This window comes from Scatophagus argus, chromosome 1, assembly GCF_020382885.2.
Source record: "Scatophagus argus isolate fScaArg1 chromosome 1, fScaArg1.pri, whole genome shotgun sequence".
Lineage (NCBI taxonomy): Eukaryota > Metazoa > Chordata > Actinopteri > Scatophagidae > Scatophagus > Scatophagus argus.
Genome location: NC_058493.1, coordinates 27,575,597 through 27,594,602, shown reverse-complemented (window position 1 = coordinate 27,594,602; position 19,006 = coordinate 27,575,597). Strand labels below are relative to the sequence as shown.

The following is a 19,006-nucleotide window of genomic DNA, read 5'->3' as shown; positions in this document are numbered from 1 at the left end:
TGTGTGTGGATTTTTTTTATTTATGTGAACACACAGCTGCAAAATTCCAAAGTATATTGTTCAAAATTGTGTCATCCATGAAATTTAACACAAACCACAGCAACACTGAAGAAGATGTCCTACGTAATGAGCAAACACTTTTTGAAGATGAAACATTTACATGCCACAGCAGATAACCAGCACTGTCAGCGTCACAAAATCCATGCTTCTCCACAGCAGCGGACAGAAATGAAGACCTCAGAGACGCCTGCTGTCAGGCCTCGTGTCAGCCTCCTGAGGGTGGAAGGGACGTTCGGTCCGGCAGAAACGTCTGGTGTGAAGAAGAGAAGAAAATCCTCGCTGCTTCAGATGCACTTGAGCAGGTAGGAGTTGCAGTTGGCTCCTCGGCCGCAGTCGCAGAGCTTCCCGATGCGAGGCCCGAACTTCATGGCACATCGGTCGCCCATCCCACACTGCGAGGAGGAGGAAGACACAGAGGTCACTCACAGGCACTCACACACTGCGCAATAAGGCTGGAAAACATTTAAAACTGGAAGAGACAGATCAGTTTACACAAGAGGTAAATAGGAGCAAAGGCATTTCCATTAATTTATCTGCTCCTGATTAATTGTGTTCATCTCCTGTTAATGAGAATAAAGTGTTAATTATTGCAGCTTTTTTCCTCCTGTGAAATAATTAAATTCTGTTCATTAGCAGCTGATTCTCTGTTAGTTCGCAATGATTCGGTTCCACTGAGGGGGTCAGGAGGATTGAAAGGTTTTTGTGGCTTTTCGGCTAATTGGAGTCGAACAGCAATCTTGATTAGTCTGTAATTGCGCTGAGTAAAAGAGTGGCGTTGGCATTTTCTTGTTATCTTTTAATTAGTGGCAGGTTTCTTATGCCAACTGGTCTAATTGAACCGCAGTGGAGTGATGTACAGAAGACAGAGGAATGACTGAGAGTCGTCAGACTAATCACCAAATTACACTCTGCTTTTCATTCCAGGACAGCAGTTACTTGTGTACTTCTACTCATTTCATTTCAGAGGGAAATACTGCACTTTTTAAAAATTTTGTCACTAATTAGTTTACAGATTCGGACTATTAATACACCAAAGTGAATTATGATGCATTTCAACAGTTTAAGCTGCAACATTAAAATGATATGACCAATACCCTATTAACTGATTCAAAAATCAGTTAAGATGATACGTTGAGTATATTTTGATGCTAACTTTTTGAATGAGGGGCTTTTAGTTTTTCATGAAGGAGGTGAAGGTTGATGTGGAAGTGAAGTTACCAGCGGGATGCTTCCTCTCTTCTCAGTGGAGGAAATGCGATTATGCATCCTGCCCAGCAGAGCCTCCAGTGCTTCCATCTGCTCGGCAGAGGTTGGATCACAAAAACAAGAAACGTTAGGCCTGAGGAGAAAGTGTCAAATCACAGCTTTTCAATATCCCCTTCAGTTTTCAGGCAGCCTTCTTTCAACTTAGAAAACCTCCAGTGAAACCTGAACAGACAGAAGTTCAAAATGATGTTTTGCTGGTGTGAATGCAGAGTTTAGAAGGTCAATCCGTGCTGACAATAAAGAGAATAAACTCAGACTTCCCTTTAACTGTCATGACAAACAACATTATGGAATATTTCGTTACTCTTGAACGACCAAAGCCAACCTGACTTCCCTACATGCTGAAGTTTATCGTACATCCCTGGACGCAAAATGAACCTGAAGCTGATTTTAAACCTTTTTCTTTTTCTGATGCACAATAAGCCCAACAGACTCTGAGTTTTCATAAATCAGATCATTTATTCTGTGATGTCCTACAAAAGATAACGTAATGCAATGGAAAAGATTTAGACTAGTTCCCCAAGTTTAACATCCAGGACTAAATGTGACATTCCTCCACAAACTGAGACATGCAGAGATACTGACCAGGTCTCTGTCTGCGGCTGGCTCGGGTTTGTCCGCTCCAAAGTCCTCCGCGGAGACTTCCTGGGACGCCTGGCCGTGACACATGACGGACAGCAGGCCGGCAAACAGCAGTCCGCGGAGCATCCCGGAGCTATCCATGGTGCTGGAGGAGGAGGAGGAGGAGGAGGGTGGAGGTCCAGGCAGAAGGCGGCAGATCAGGACTGGAGGAGCAGAGGGTCGCAGCAGGTCCACAGGAGACGCTTCTCCTCCCTTATATGGACTCATCAAGCCCCGCCCGAAAGGCCAGTGCGGGATCAACATGCAGGTCGGTGCTGCGTCAAGGGTCGATGGTTAGCGGACAAATACGTTTCCAAATTAATTCAGAACACATGAGTCCAGCTGAACTCGCCACGTATTCTGTTGTTGTTACAAAAAGTCCAGAAATATTAAAACTACAAGCGTCCCAGCTGTGCTTTAAACGAACGAAGACCACAGACCACAGCAGACACTGAAGCTGCCGGGTCGGTGATATTCAAGCAGGTAAATGAGGGGACAACTTCGGAGCTAGTTTGTTCATTTTGGTTTAATCCGAGTTTTATTCGTCATAACACACTCGCTAAACTAGACCCAAAAAGGACCAACAGAAATCACGCGAGATTTGGGTGCTGTGGCGCTCATTTTTAAGCTAGCGCGAAGCTAACAGTATCGTCTGAAAACGTGGCCTGCATGAAGGCGTTTGAATCAGCCCACTAGTCAAAGCTGACTGGTAAGATAAAACAACGAGATGGCAATTCAGCCTGATGGAAGGCGAGTGAAGCCAGATGATGTAAGGCCAGCCAGTCGGAAAGGGGGCTAACAGAGCGCTAAAATTAGCCTGTCCGGAAGGGGGCTAACAGAGCGCTAAAATTAGCCTGTCCGAAAGGGGGCTAACAGAGCGCTAAAATTAGCCTGTCCGAAAGGGGGTTAACAGAGCGCTAACAGCGCTAAAATTAGGCAAAATTTTGGTGAGGGACAAACTGGAGGGGCCATTTTCACGTGTCCCTTGGCCTCTGACCTCAAGAAACAAAAAAGAAAATGGGTTCATTGAGTACCTATGATTCTCCCCTTTACAGATATATGTTCTGTTTGCTAATCCAAAGCAGTTTTTTAATGTAATATTCTAAAAATGTTGTATTTGAATATTTCAGCAGGCCCCCATGCTGGGGTCCCTGAACAGTTCATAATACATAAATTAGGTCTGACTGGAAAACTGAGACTTGTGGGTTTGCCAAATTGTATTCATGACTGATGACGTTAGTCCCCATAGTTGCTGTATGAAATGACTTGTTATTGTGACCTCTGAAGTAATCAAAGCCTCATGAAACAAGTCAAGTGTGTTTTTTTACTGTCATTTCAGCTGTTTACAGCAGTACAGTGAACACTGAAACGAGACTAAGTTCCTCCAGGGACCAAGTGCCACACTACACTACATGAGAAGTTAAGTACAACCTGTTTATGATTGTACAAAGTGCAACCCTAACCCTAACAACCCAACACTATATTGTGCAAGGACTATACACAGTGCAGGAGAAAACGGTAAACACAAAAGGAGCAGCACCAACCAGAACAGATGATGGTGTTGACTGCTCAGCTGAAGTCTATGAACAGCATTCGAACATAAGTGTCCTTATTGTCCACTACAGAGGGTTTACAGAGGATACTGACAATCAGTTTGTTTCTGGGCAGAAGTGGTCAACATCCAATCACCAAAAAAATACAGTTGTTATAGAGATCTCCAAGTGTCTTGATGCCAAATCGCAGTATGAATTCTTCTAGTTTTTGCACCTAATCTGTGTGAGTTTTTTCAACCCTTCTGCACTCTAACCTTTCAGAATTCCTTTATTTATCCCCGAAGGGAAATTCTTTCAAAGTCTGAATAGGTGTTTAACCAAAAAACAAGGTTTATTAGATTTATGTCTTGAAAAACTTGACAGACTGTGCTGAGCTTCTTGTCAAAGTGATGTTCAGGTTCAGGTTCTTCAGGTTCTTTTTCACATTATTTAAAGTACAGATATCCACCTACCAACCAAGAAAACAGATCCAGGTCTCTCTGTGTGACTTCAGAGTAAAACTGACAGCAGTGACTTTGCAGTGTTTAGTCACACTGTCTCAAATGCTCTTGTTTGAGAGAAAACAAACTAATGATTGTATTTCTAAAAGTGAAATTGATTTTGCTGGATTTTGTTTTTGCCTTTGGGCAGTGAGGTTTAAATCATCACTTGAGGCTTCAGACTTGACTAATCATACAAGCCTCCATGATAATTGCTAACATCAGTCTTTTCAAGCTCAGTCCAATTCACCAATACAAGAGAAAAACAAGCTTATCACAACATGATGTGACAGAGCAGATGGAACGTACCACTCAAACCATGAATATAAATGCGAACTCTTGGCTTTAATGTCATTGGTAAAAAACACTTGAACTATTAGGATACAGTTTTTTGTGCAGATATTTAACTTAATAACGGTCATCAAATGTTTTTACCATTGACAGTCTAGAAAGATGGACAATATGAGTGCTCCTCCTGGTGGCTGGCTGCAGTACAGCTCATAAACTCCTCCCCCTCCATGTTAGCAAACGGGACATGAGCCGAACTAAAACTCAAAGTACACGTCAAATAAAATTTTCCCAAAGATGCTTTCTGTCATTTTCGGTAGTTCTTGTCATGCTGATGTATGTTCAAGTGATCATTTTTCTGATGTCTGCTTGGTTTTAATTAGTTATTTGATGCCACATAAAGGGGCTGAAATGTCACGATCACATGTGCCCCTCCTGAAACCTGTAATATTTTCATATGAGAGCGACAATAAATATATAGATAACAGTTTGAGGTGTTATTGCTCCTGGTCGTTCCTTCCTTTCTTTCATCTGTTATACTTTACTTGTGTTTCTCTTGTGTTTTTATTTTTTTAAACCACTACCGTACATTAGTTTTCTTCTTATAATGACTTCCAGCCTAACCCCAGTTTTCAGGCAAAGATCTTGCATGACCGAAATGTTCACATTTTATGGTCTCAACATTATTTCATTGAATTCAAATGAACGTTAATTCAAATGAATTCAGTGTGAAGAGATTTAAAAATGAATGAAAGACTGTAGAGATGACGTACAGGAGTATGTCATCTTGCAGCTGATCAGGAAACATGAAAATCCACAAACCTGGAGACATGAGGGTTTTAATGGACAGTGAAGACATGATAACAAATATTTTTAAAATAAGTTTGGAGAATAGAGCTTTGTGGAAACAGAACCATAAATCCCGAGAACTACTGCACCTTTAAACAGTTTCCCATTTTGCTGTGGACTCTTAGGATCCCCCCTAACGGCCACCTGAGCGTCCCCGGACCCCAGTTTGGAAACCTGCGTCAAGTCGACGGCAGGTGTCGCTGCGCCTGCAGTTCAGCCGCCTGCAGGCAGCTGTTTCCTGAAACGCATACTTCAGGATTAGAAGAACACACCCAGTGACATCAGTGAGGTTGGAAGGAGCAGAAAAAGTTTCAACTCAAACTGTGCAGAGGACGAACCAGAGGGCCGAAAGGTCCCTTCCCGGTTTTCTTTCGGTCGTGAGTGTGTATTCAACTCCGGAAAGTTCTGGAATCCAGCCGTCCGGACTGTGCGTAAAAAGTTTTTAGTGAAGCGGAGCGCAGAGAGTCGCGTTTTTAAACTGAGGAGGATGTCAGCTTCAGAGGAAACAGACGGGCTCCGGCCGAGATATGGCTGTAAGTTCACACTTCTTTTTTGTGCTCACCTTGAGGTGCCAGGCGGGCGGCTTCCTCTCACTGTACAGAAGGAGAAGCACCTCCGGAGCTTCTGCTCATGCAAACGTCCGCAAAACTTCAGAAAAGTCTCGTTTAATTATGCTAAGCGCTCCCAGACAGATCGGGTTTTATTTCTGACAGCGTGGTTACAGTCTAATTATGACTTCCGCGTTTTAATAATACCGTATCGCAGAGGGAGGGAGGCCTGCTGTGGAGTTTACACAACTTTTTCCACATTGCATACATGTTAGTTTATACAGCCGAGGTTATTCCATACAAGAAGTAGTGGCACATGTTAAAAAACTGGGCAGAATATTAAAACGTTTACTCATTAGATGTTTTCTGTTGCTTCATAGAGAAGAAATTACCCAATAACCACCGCCCATGGGTGCTTTTAAAATGAATTTCCAAACTGTGTGAAATAAATCTATGAGATATTCCTCCATCTTTTCATTTGGATTGCACAGTACTTTTTTTATCAATCAAATATGGAAAAGTAGTTTGCTCAGCTGACACATCCTGGTGTTTTGAATAATATCAGCGGTGAAACACAGATAGAAACTGCTTCTTCAGAGGGCTTTTCTCCACTTTTCTTGAAATGTGGTCCCAGTTTTTGTTGAAATCAGGATTTACCTGTTGATGGTGCTGCTTGTGATTCCATTCAGGCTCAAGTCTCCCACCTCAGATGTGACAGGAGGCTAAAATGGGGCCTCATTGTATTGCGCGCCCCCCTGTTCCCCCATCCCCCTCTCCATAATTTGGGAAAAAACCCTCCTTTGGGGAAGGGTGCTCTGCAGGCGGAATCACGGCTCCGCTCTGTAATCCCACGGGAATCGCCCCATAAACTCCCCTGCATTGTTTTTTGTTTTCAGTGTATGAATAAGCATGTCGTTTACAGACAAAGGCAGGCCTACATCACACAGTCCGACAGCCCTGAGCAGCTCTGAGCTCATGTGTTAACTGGTTACACAGATGACTAATGAATGAGGCTGTTTCTTCAGTGTAAAGGAAAGGCCAGGGAGCTGGCTGGAAACTTTCCCTGCTTATGCAACCAGGAATAAGTTCAATGAATTGACCAAAATGTAAAGAATAATCCAACATTTTGCTCCAAATCCGGAGTGTTCTTGTGATGTTGCTTTGAATCTCTGCATTCATTCCTGTTTTTGCTGCGGATGTTTTTTGGACTGCAGCGGTCCTGGATGGCGTGGAGCGGCTGACGGCGGAGGAGATGGATGAGCGGCGGCAGCAGAACATGGCCTACGAGTACCTGTGCCACCTGGAGGAGGCCAAAAGGTAGGAGCTGGAGGAGAGTTCACCTGTGCAGGTGGAAGAGCCTGCGATCACACTGACTGACGTCACAGACTCAGGGGATATTCCAAAGTACTCCAGTAATAACCAGCAGTTAATTTGGGCCCAAAGTAAAACTAATTCAGTTGTCAGTAAATCTGCAGATTATTTTCTACCTTAATTGTAGAAAAAAATGAAAAGGAAATCCTCAAGAATTAAAAAACTATTTAATTCTTGCTTGAAAAATATTTTTAAGGTGGTGCCTAAAACTATATACTATAAACTATAACTATATTTTGTTTTCTCTTGACATAATATCAGCATAAAACATGGTGTGTTAAGATGCGGGTGATGTTTTTAACTGTGTAGGGCAGATACGGAAGTTAGGAGGAAGATGAACATCTCGCACAGAGTCAAACTTCTGACTTCTGCTGTCACAATTTACCTGCTCGTCTGTTACTCTCTCACAGACACGCACACACACACACACACACACGCGTGCGCGCGCGCGCTTTTGTCTGAGCTTGTTAACAGCTCAGTGTGTATGACTCAGGAGTCGACCCTGCTGCTGATTTCAGAAGAGGAAGGATTATGCGAGAAAGGAAGTGACTCGGTCCCTGTTGATTTTAGTATCTCCTGCTGTTGCTACAGAAACCCACAGTCGTCATAGCAACAGGTTCCGGTGTGCGCTCTGATTAAAAAGAAAAAAGAAAAAATGCTGAGTGGATGTATGTGTTTTCTGTCCTTCACCTGCTCTGCAATCATCTGTGATGTTCAGGAAATTCCTGGAAAGATTTACGTTTTTGTTTTCACACGTTTTTCTCCCTCCATCTTCTTCCTCAGTTTGTGAATTTCAGTCCTTAAACTTTTTGTTCAAGCTGCTTGGGTAAATCGAAGGAGTGATCTCCAAAATGAGAGCAAGGGAGCATGTTTTTACAGCCAGCAATAAGTGACTGGTTTGGCTTTTTCTTCCTGAACGCACCACCTCGCTGCTGTCAGACGGTGCTGCGACAGGGTTTTCCCCGAGAAACGCGTGCGTTGGGGTGGAAGAGTTCAGCAGACGAGTTTTCGTGTGGCGTGACGGGACACGTGGAACAGTTTCGTCTCTTTTGCTGATTTTTCTTTGCTGAATGAAAGTCAGTGTGTTGGCAGATTTTGTTTAGTTGTTGTTTATACTTGAGGCAGAAGAATAACCGATGACTCAGTACAATTTACTGAAGTACTATACTTAAGTACAATTTGAGGTACTTGTTATTTACTCAAGTTTTTCAGTTTTTTTGCTACTTTCATTCCTCTACATTTTAGAGTCACATATTGTTTTACTTCACTCCATTTACTGGATGACTTTACTTATCTTGCAGATTATTAATGCAAAATATAAATACTGTTGTTTGTTACTGTCATCATGAGCAGTTGTCTTTAAATGAAATTATTTCAGATTGGATTCACCTGAGCTCCTTCCACTTTAACATCAGCTTGTTCTTTGAGTGGTTGTTTTAGATGTCCACCCATCAGTCGTGACGGCCGAAGCAGATGCCTTGGAGACGGTTGTTTTTTAAGGCTGGCATCACTTGCTGTGACGTGCATATGTGAACACTCAGCCCTTTGTAAAAGCTGCACGGTGGGAAACTTCAATAAAGTTTAAATAAAGCTCCGCACACTGCACTCATGCGTGTGAAATTGAAAGACGCACACTGAAAACCTTTGGTATGAGTGTGTGTACAGTCACACCCCTACAGACCCTGCAGCAGATCCTGGATTTGTCTCCAAGCACACTGAGGGATCTGCTATGAGATCGCACTTGATTAGTCACCAAAGGTGTAGCCAGAGCTGCTAAATCTGCCAAATCATCCAAACTGCTGCACCTCCACACTGTGAGCCTCCTGATTGGCTGATAAGGTCCTGATAGGCGTCTGTTGAGTTTCAGGCAGACTGGGTTCCGTGTGGGGAACACCTGTGCCTGCAGGGGAGTGCTGTCTGAGTGTGCTGATGCTGTGTGGCATGATGGGAATGCCTGCAACAGGTGCACAGGTGCGAGACCCTGCGTGTGTGCCTTGTGGGGAAGGCTGCAGCAATGCTTTGTGGCTCTGTCACTGTTAGAAGGCGTAGACGGCCTTTATGGAGGCTCGCCCTCTCCCAGCAGAGGGATGCAAACTATTTGTTATCGCTCTTATTTCCATGTTCCCATCGAATGCGGCCACACAGCCCGGGGCTGAAGGACCGGCTGTGCACATTATCACGCTACATTTGACTGCTCAGTGACCTGCTCATCTCTTTTGACTTTTCAAACATTACATGTTGCTTGAGAAGCTCGGCTGTAGAGCTGCAGCTATTTTCTTTATGCAGTTATTGATTGATGACTGGATAATTTGTTGAGTCTTCAGACTGCTGGTTTTGTCCGACCGAAAGTCCAAACCCCCAAAATACTCAATTTATTGAAGTTTTAAAACAGAAAAGAGAAGCAGACTCTCCTGTTGGGGAAGGTGAAATATGCTAATGTGGAGCACTTTTACTTGTTAAGTGACTCTTGGATTATCAGTTTCCTTTAGGTCACTAAACAGCTTAATTCTTGTTCATTCTCTGCATTTCTTTTGACAGTTTGAATGTCTTTCTCTGCATATTCAGTCTTTCTTTCCTGCTTTCACTTTGTCGCTCTTCGCTTCGACCTCCCTGGGAATGCAGTTGGACATGTTTTCAGGACGATGCACATTCCCTCCTCATCACATCAGCGTTCGGTAAAACATTTCAGGCAGTTTCACCGTGGATTCACTGAGGATTAATGAAGCCGCGCTCTGAGAAAATATCAGCGCACTTGAGCTTTGCGATATTGAACTGTGTCGTATTGCACTGATTAGAAATGGATTGATTATCTGAGTGGATATTCATCATTTTTCCAATTATTGGTATCAGTGTTTTTTATTTGTCTGATTGCTCATAAAATAAATTATTCTACAAATGCTTGTTTACACAGAAAGTGGTGCCATGATGTTGTTCCATTGGCTGTGCTGACTGCAGATTTTAGTGCTGTGGCCTGCAGAAAACAGGCAGGTTGATCCCGATGGTGTTGTACTCTTGAATTTAGATTTGAGAAATCGTAACGTCTGGCCTTGCTTACAGTACAGCAGTTCGTTGTACTGTAAGCCTTGTGTCGGGATCCGCACAGCTTCAGTGTGAAGTCAGGATGTGGTGACTGTTGCAGCTCCTCCGTCACACGTCAGCTGCTACGTGCGGGAAGTAAAGGCTGGTCGTGAATCAGTCGGCACTCAGATTTTGACAGATGATGCTGACTGATTCAATCCAGGTCTGAGTGAAAGTGGAGGAGCAGTGTTTGATTTGTGCGTGGGGGAGAAGAGGACAAAGAGTCTCTGATGGCACAGTGGAGTTTGGTTGATATTTCAGGTTGACATTGAACCGTTATGCGACCAGAAATCCGTCAACTCTGATTTTTTTTTCCTTTGAGTTTTTTTGTTGTTGTTATTCTAATGGCGTTTTGGTGCAAACAGTCCTCCAGTATCACCAGACCAAACATAAAAAACACGACCGCTTCATCAGTTGCAGTGACTTCCTGGGCTGAGGTCATCTGCAGTCTGCTGCAGGACTGATAGTTTAGCTGTGCTCACCTTCAGTTTCAAGTGCTGGTTCAAATGGGGGATTTGTTTGCAGTGTGTGTGATTGTTTGACCTCGCGTGGCTCGTGTTGCTGCCTTACTGGACCTGCTGGTTTCTGAGATGTCACTGCGTTTCCGCAAATCTCGACAGTTCACCTGGTAATCAACTGGTGCACACATGTCAAAACGGATCAGACGGCTGATTGCTGGACCACAACTCTGAAAATCAGAGACAAGTGGCAACAGAGTGGACGTCGTGCAAACATTTATGCATTTGTGATCCGTAGAATAGAATCAAATATAACTTTATTGTTCAGCAGAGTGGGAAATGCTGTTGGCAGTAGGAAATTTTGTGTGTGTGTGTGTGTGTGTGTGTGTATCCTGTGCTCCACAGCAGTAATTGTGCATGAGTCCTTGTTTAGAGGTGCTGTAATGAGAACTGAAACCACCAGGACTTACTCGGGTCCTGTGTCGGCCTGCTGGACGTGACGTTCGGTGTGTCGTCCTCCCTCACATTCCTGCTTCCTTCAGTACAAAAATCCTCTTTGGTCACCGCAGCCCTGATGGTTTCTGTCTGTGGTTCTCATCCTGTGCTGAGAAAAAAATCCGGAAAATTCTCTCTTTTTGTTTTTTTTCCTGACAGGGTGGTTCTCATTCTGGTCTATTTACAGCACACACACACACACACACACACAACCGTGTCTAATTAGTGTTTGTGTAAATTTCGGAAATGACAGGCTTCCCTTTAACCATAAAATATCATCAAAGTTTAAGAATTCAAGAAAAAAATCTGCACTTTTGAAAATGAATGGTGTTGAACAAAATTACCCAAAACATGTAGTGACTTTCTCTTGAAACTTTGTGTTGATTTAGCACAAATGTTCTGTCTTAACTTGAATTTATTTACCAGGATTTTATGACTTACTCGAGATAAAACTGAATTAAGATCAAGGTGCTTGCTTTTAGATTTTACATACCACTTTTATTCAAATTCTTATTTGCATGTCACTGAGCAGGCTGATGAATAACTGGAAACACTTCTTTCCCAGTATTGGTTTCCTTCTTGCAGAGTCATAGTTGGACTAACAAAGAAATGTAAGACATCAGATCTGTGTGAAAAGTTTTAAGATCTGAATGTTGCCTCAACAACAGCCTGCTGGTTGTGTCAGAGCAGGCAAACACAGCAGTCGAGCAGAGAGGCGAGATTAGCTGAGGTTAGCTGCCGTATGTTTGGCTCAGCGTCGCTAGCTGTGACTTCACTGTGAAGACGTAGCAGAGATCACGAGTGTCGGCAAAAGGTTTCAGGAACAGGAGGTGTTTGATTTAGAGTTTAGAATTATCAGACTGGTTCATGAAACGGGTTTTCTTAAGAGGCTAATGTGTGAACAGGTCTGAAACCTCTTAATCTGATTTTGTGACCTCGCTTGGGAAGTTCAGGGGTTTTTATCTGACGCGTTCAGAGCGTCGCTTGGTGACGGCAGAGTTTACCTGTTGGCTGTCACTGACTGCTGTTTTATTGACTCTGTGTATTGTGGTGTTGATGTTAAGCTTTTTCACTTCATTTCACAGTCCATCCAGGTTAGGTCATAGTCACAGCATGACAGGAAAGAATGATCAGCATTCACCCCGAGTGTTTTCACTGGGTTATGTCATTGACAGTGAGCATGAACGTGTTGCACTTGTTTTGTTTTGCTTTGTTTTGTTTTGCCTCAGGCTGGAAATCTTTTGTATTTTTATCATTTGAGGGCTTACGTTTTTAATATGCCTTAGGCTTTGATTGATAATTTCTATGATTCTCAAAGAGATTTATCCACCGCTTTACAGCCGCTTCTGTCACGATGTTAGCTTATGGGAAAAGTTTTTCTGGGCCTCTGTGCGTCACGTGACTCCGTAACAACACCCGCCGTGCTTCCTGTGGGTCTGGGTTGAATACTGGAAATTGGGATCCTCTTCAAACTCTAATCACCTTTCCTGGGAAATTCAGGAAAAATACGTGCAGGAACGCAGGATTGTAACGCTTGCAGACTGATCATCGTTTTATCAAGTTGTGACACGATAACCACAGTTTCAACACATCATGTCAGTACTTACGTCACTATTTCTATCATGTACGGGAGCTTGCAGGATGCTGTAGCGTCTCCTTATTTGAATCTTCCCCGGAGAGAAGCCGTTTGTATCAAAAGATGACAGAGAGATAATCCATCACAATGAACACAAAGATAATCTCTGTTTTATCTTTAATCCATCATTCAGTGCTACCCCTAGTGTTACACCCCTCCAGGCTTGCATCCTGTTTGTTATCAGACACCCACCACAATAAAACGTCTCCGACTTTGCAGACGTTACAGGAGCGTCCACGTCTGTGTTGTGTGGACTGTTGTTAGCTGGGCAGCATAAGTTTGTGCTGAATGTGTTGTGACATGCACACATTTTAAAAGAGATTTCTCACATTACAAGTGTCTTGCTACATCAGTTTAAAGCTCCAGTTTCTCTTGTCACCCTTCACTTAAAGACCAGCCCAGTTCCCCCCGAAGCTTTGCCCATTCGCCTGTAATTTCCTGTTTTCAAACAGTTTCCAAACACTCTTGTGAAAAGCCACTGCTGCAATGAATCTTATGTAATGTCAGATCCCCACATTGTGTTACTATGAGGAGAACAATGGGACAGGAGTGATGTGTTCAGACCTTATCGTAGCGATACAATCTGACCTTAGCTGACCCTGATGGCTGTAAATTTTTTTTTTTTTGACCATATTTTTTTTATTTTCTAGAGAGCTGAACCAACAGCTTGGTTGTTAATTGGTTGTAATTTGTTCTTGATTGACAGAAATTTACCCAAAGACTAATTTAAGCTAGTCCATTCGGTATTTGTCAAGATATTTATCGGGATAACAGACAGATGCAGTCGTCCCCAGAGCCACAGTGCCAGCTTGGATTTAAAGTGGAATAAGGGAACAGCACAACCATAAACACTAAGAAGTTACCATCGTAGACAAACTGTAATCTTGTGGGCTGCCTGAGGCCCTGAGGCCTCCCAGATACACGTCTGACTCACAGCCTGGCAGTCGAGAATGTGGGAGTGAAAAGGGAATGAAAAGAGAGAGGGATCAGCGCTCCATAAAGGCCCTGCAGGAAGCGTCCCGGACCCAACCCTCCCCCACAGACTCTCACCTGTGAAACCTGAGACACCAAGTTACTCTTCTGGTTTGGATATCGGTCACAGCCCAGAAAAGTCTTTGAGTCCTCCATGGAGATGAAACCCGTCAGTCGCAGAGAGCTGAGCTGACACAGCAGTTTCGTACCCCCCCAACCCCCACCCGATTCCCTCAGGGCTGCATGGTGTTCTGTTATTACAATTCTGTACGTCAGCCCTCAGCTGGCGCTTGCACTGTGATGACCTCAGCTGCGGACAGTAATGTCTCCAAGACCGCAGGACAGATCGGCTGTTCTCGGGCGGAGGCTCCCAGCACCGCATTGTGTTAAAGTTCACAGCCATTAATGGTGGTTTTCAAAGTCAGTCAGGATAGTTGGATTTGCAGAGCGTTCGTGGTGCAGATATCCCGTAAGGCGACGCATATGGACCAGACGTGAGTTAGTGTTGCACTTTTCACCAGACGTAGACGAAGGGGTCAGTGTCACAAGCTGTGGAATGTGTCCATTTGTCCCCCCACCCCCCACGTCAACACACTGAGCATGGTTTCACACAGTGAGCACAGTGTTGGACAAGCTGCTGTCAGGATGCTGCAGTGCTGAGAGGACGAGGTCAGCTGGTGCACAGATTCCAGTGTTGCAGCAAAGCATGTAATGGACAACTTGGCTCTAACCCGTCTTCTTTTTTTGTGCGTGTTCCCTCCTGTCATTTTTCTCCTTGTTTTCTTCCGTCCTTTGTGCTTTGTGAGGCAGGACAGTTCATGAGACACTGGTATAAGTGGAGCTTGTGATTTCCTGCTGGGACAGTCGTGATAGAAAACACACTTCAGTGGTAATTGGTAATTAAAGACAGTTAAAGGAACAGTTCACCCAAAAACAAGAATTCATTTTTACCTGGTTGGCCCCATGCTGACGAGTTATTTTACGGCCAGTTATGCACTGAAAGCTCATCTGACTGAGATGTTGATTTGACCGTTTCAGTTAGCATGCTTACTGTCTTGCTCATTTTCAAGTTTGAAAAAGGTGTCAAAATCAAGTTAAATTTGGAAAGTGAATGTTTTTTTGGACACGGGTTTTGGTGACACGTCAGGAGTATCAGCCTATCAGCACTGAATAATCTGAAATAACTAAAGTTATGAAATACATTCAGTGGAGTAAAAACTACAATATTTAATGAAGTGGAAGTATGAAGTAGCTGAAAACTGAAATATTCACAGTGTAAGTACAGCACTTGAGTAAATTGTACTTCCATTGCTGGTTATTCTAACTAAGATTTAGTTAAGTAACTGACTAATCGTTCCCAGCCCTGAAGAAAACACATCAGAGGATCCCTACTGACTACATCGTGCTACATTTCTATCACTTTAATCTGCTGCACGCCCTAAGACCTATCAGCTAGCGGTACTTTAGACTCAAACTGGCTTTGTTTCTTAATAATCCTGAACGAGCCTCGACACAGTGAGCCGATGAAACCCATTAGGCCGCTCCCTGAGAGCGACAAAAGAACAGTTCCTCTTAGCATTACAATGACAAGGCTTGTGCTCAGTTAGTAGAGGCATCATATTTTCTAGATATCATTAAACATTAACTGCAGTGGAAGCTCTGTGGCCGTGGCTCAGCGAGAGACCAAAAACGGGAAGTCTAAGCCTTCTTATCAGATAAATAAGTCTGGGTTATCTTCTCGGTGAAGCTGCAGCAGCTGAGCTGCGCCTCGAGAGTAGCTGGAGACGGCGAGCTGGCGAGGTGCGTCCGTGTCTTCCTGGAGAGACAGCGGTCAGTAGCAGACCTCTTCCTATGAGACTGACCTCTGAACTCAGCACTGACTTCAGCTTCCTGTCAACGTGTGAGACCTCAGCAGGAAGGAGATAATGATCCTCTGTTTCCATGTTTTCCTTTACTGTAGCGCTGTTTGTTTGATAGGGATTCACAGACAGGATAGCTGACAAAAGGCCTTCTCACATCTGCCATTTCAGTTCTGCAGTCATTTCAGTTTAAATGCAGCTTAAGTTAGATTTTTGTTTGTGTTTGCAGCAGTTTCTATTAGAAGGCTCAGCTGGTTTGTTGTGCTCACACCCGGTAAATGGAAACTGAATAAGGAGAGTTCAGGTTCAGATATTTCAGATATTTGAATCAAGATGAAACCAAATCCAAACAGTGTGGCTCCTTTACGGTTAGCTATTTGATTTGTTGTTGTTTTGCAGTTTTTCTGCCACTGGTTCCTCTGTCAGGTCGGAGTTGTTTTAGTTAAACTTTGTGATATCTCCAACCAGTCCAGGGAGGTCGCGACGATAGGTCAGCCCTAATATTGTCACAGAAATAATTGCAATAAATAATATTAATGTCACTTTTAGACCATTTTTATGCCACTGATAAAATAGAATATAATTAAACATTTGGCTTGGGGATAGTGAAAGTCGTTTATTCCTCAACATGAAACACTGCAGGTCCAGTTTTTGCCACATTTTTACTGCTGCTGCATTTAAACAAAGCCAGCATACCAGCTCGACTTGCAGCGACAGCCAGATGGTTGATTTGAATTTTGCTCCACTTGGCTGCTATTTATTTTCACCTTTTTGGTATGACATGAATGTGGCATTAACCTTCATATCTCTCATCTGGCATGTTGTTTGTTTTGCTAAATTGCTTCTCGAGATTTCAGATAACACTTTCATATTCGTGGCTATAATTTAAATTGTAGACGTGTTTATTAGCTATTAATCACAGGTTGCCTTTTTTTTTTTTCTTTGACTTCTCTTCACTGTTGTGGTAATCCAGCTGTTGACATTTTGAAATCCCATTCATAGCTGATGTTCTTACTGGTTAAGTGGAGGGTGTGTCTGTGTTTGTGTTAGCCTGGAAAGGGTGCGTAGGCCTGATAAAAGAGCCATTACTTAGCCGTCTTTATGGAGCCTTTCACTGCTCCACTGTGGAGTGAAAGGAGGGGCTTGTTCCCGGCTGGCAGGACCAGGCCTCGCACGGCGACTCGGTCACCTCGGCCTCAATGGCTGGCCTGTGTGCAGACTCCATGTGGCGACTTCCTGGGAGTGAAGTTGTTTCAGCTGCTGGTTAGCTGGCCTGTGTGGGCGTGAGTGCATGTGCTTCTATGAGGACTGAATGTCTGAGCAAGAGTTGAAAAGTCAGGAAAAGCCCAATTTCAAGAAGAAGACCTGCTTTACTGTTAAGATTAGTCTGGATTTGACTGAATGCAGTCTGTGAAGGTCCTCACAGCTCTAGTAATACCAATGTGTGTGTGTGTGTAGGAGAAAGCAATCTTTTAATCTTCCTCAGGATATAGTTAACGTTGTTGCTTAACAAAGACCTTGGTTACAGAAGGGCGGGAGTGTTTTCCCAGCAGAGACTGTTTGACCTCCCTCCGTCTGCCCTCACACTGTCAAATTCCTCACAGCCAGCGATAAACTCAAGGTTTCCATAATCAGAGCTGATATTTGGAGGCCGTAACAGAGCAGGGCAGACACCTGTGTACACTGCTGGGGACGAAATGTACATATTAATCTTTAATAGAAGCAAAGAGGCGAAGAGGGCCACAACAACACGAGCAGCCATACATTTTACTGGTGATTCAGTCAGATTAGATCAGATTAAAACATTTCTGATCCATGGAGTAAGTGGAGATGTAGTCATTTACAGAGGAAAACTCTGACCCAATGATCCAAATCTGGGTTACTCACTGAAGGTCATTTTTATACAACTGGTTCTTGATATCATCCCAGGTGCAATGAGGCTGCAGCTAAATATTATTTTCATCATCAATTAATCTGCTGAATGTTTCCACAGTTGTTTAGTCAAAAAACTATTCTTCTCAGAGCCCGAAGTGAGAAGCTGAAACCAACATTTTTACTCAGAATTTATGTCAGAAAAGCTGGCAACTCATTTTGTTTCCAACGAGTGAAGCTCTAATGTGTTAAAAGCCACCTTAAAGTCCTGACTTTGCCCAGCGGAGCCTGAAAGCAGATTACAGCCTTCTGCAGTAAATGTCAGGTTTTGTCAGCAGTCGCTTTACAGTCCAACAGCAGGTAAACGTGCAGAGACGAATCAACCACAGGAGCAGGAACTCGACCACAGCACAGCTACAAGCTTTGAGTCGGGGGGCTCTCAAGTCCGTGCCCCCCTTTCTCTGATAAAATCAGGTGGTGAAGAGGAAACGAGTGGAGGAGACAGAATCAAAATGGGTTTCTGACTCTTTATAAATGAACTCGGCTCGATATCTCACTGAGTGAAAGCAGGCAGCGGTCCTGTCCCGGTCTGGGGATCAGCGTGTCTCCTGTGTTGCCCGGAGCTGACGGGGGCACACGGCGGGAATGTGGCTCCACAGTGGGACCCTAAAAGAAGTGTCACACGTGAGGAATGCTGGGAGCTCAGGGTTCACTTTGACCATGTTAAATGTTAATCATCTGGCCATTTGGAGACGTCTTGGGCTCGGCTCAGCTTTGTTCGACCGGTGAACTGAGCTGCAGTTTGTCACTTGTTTCCACTTTCTGTCCATCACATGTGGAGTCAGCGGCGCCGCTCGTCTGGTGTGACCAATGAGATGCACTCATCAGTTTGTGATCAAGTGTAGCTCTTCTCGAATAGGATGCAGTTAATGTGCACAAATCCCTCCGAAATGGTAACACAATCAAACAGGGATTTTCACTGTTGCTTCCATGCTGCTTCACATTAATTTAACATTTTCTTCATTATTTACCATGGAAAGCAACACCTTTACAAAAGTACCATACTTTAGTACAGTTTTGAGGTACTTGTACCACATTCAGATATTAATTCAAATATTTGCGAAGTTTTGGTTACTTTACAGATTTAGTTTAAAAACACAAATATAATCCACAAATAAACCATGATGTAGATGATTAAGATAAAACTTACCTTAAGGATTAACTAAAGAAAACAGTTAAACCGCCTTAAAAGTGAAGAACACGTGAACGCATCAGTAATTATAACATCATCATGAAGTATTTTTGAAGTATTCCATTCTCTGCTTCATGAGTACTTTTACTTTTGGATTGTAAAGTATGCTTTGATGCTAGTACTTTTGTATTTAAGTAAAAGTTTAAATGCATGTCTTTTACTTGTAACAGGGTATTTGTACACTGTAGTACTGCTGCCTGTACTCAACGAGCTTCCTCCTCTGCTATCAGCCATCAGCAGAGATCGTGTTAAACTCTTTTTGTTTCTCTGTGAAGTCGTGGTTGTCTTGTGAAATGACTCCTGTGTGGGAACTACGTCAGCTGTGTGTTGAAACGTGTTGTGTGTGTGT

General features: G+C 43.4%; 2 protein-coding genes across 2 annotated transcripts in view; one reads left to right on the top strand and one right to left on the bottom strand.

Moving 5' to 3' along the window:
* cartl (cocaine- and amphetamine-regulated transcript-like) lies at nt 1-5,307 on the bottom strand. The gene is made up of 4 exons (XM_046396117.1): nt 5,206-5,307; nt 1,912-2,222; nt 1,279-1,356; nt 1-452 (listed from the first exon to the last, which is right to left on the bottom strand). The coding sequence occupies exons 2-4, from the start codon at nt 2,209-2,211 to the stop codon at nt 345-347; spliced, it is 486 nt and encodes a 161-aa protein (XP_046252073.1). The 5' UTR covers nt 2,212-2,222; nt 5,206-5,307; the 3' UTR covers nt 1-344.
* A 210-nt stretch (nt 5,308-5,517) lies between these two features.
* The window catches only part of iqgap1 (IQ motif containing GTPase activating protein 1), a 35,056-nt gene continuing 21,567 nt past the window's right edge, over nt 5,518-19,006 (top strand). Inside the window, exons 1-2 of the mRNA XM_046396080.1 lie at nt 5,518-5,649; nt 6,879-6,981. Of these exons, the coding sequence (XP_046252036.1) occupies nt 5,604-5,649; nt 6,879-6,981 (149 nt within the window). The 5' untranslated portion in view covers nt 5,518-5,603. The remainder of the gene's footprint in view (nt 5,650-6,878; nt 6,982-19,006) is intronic.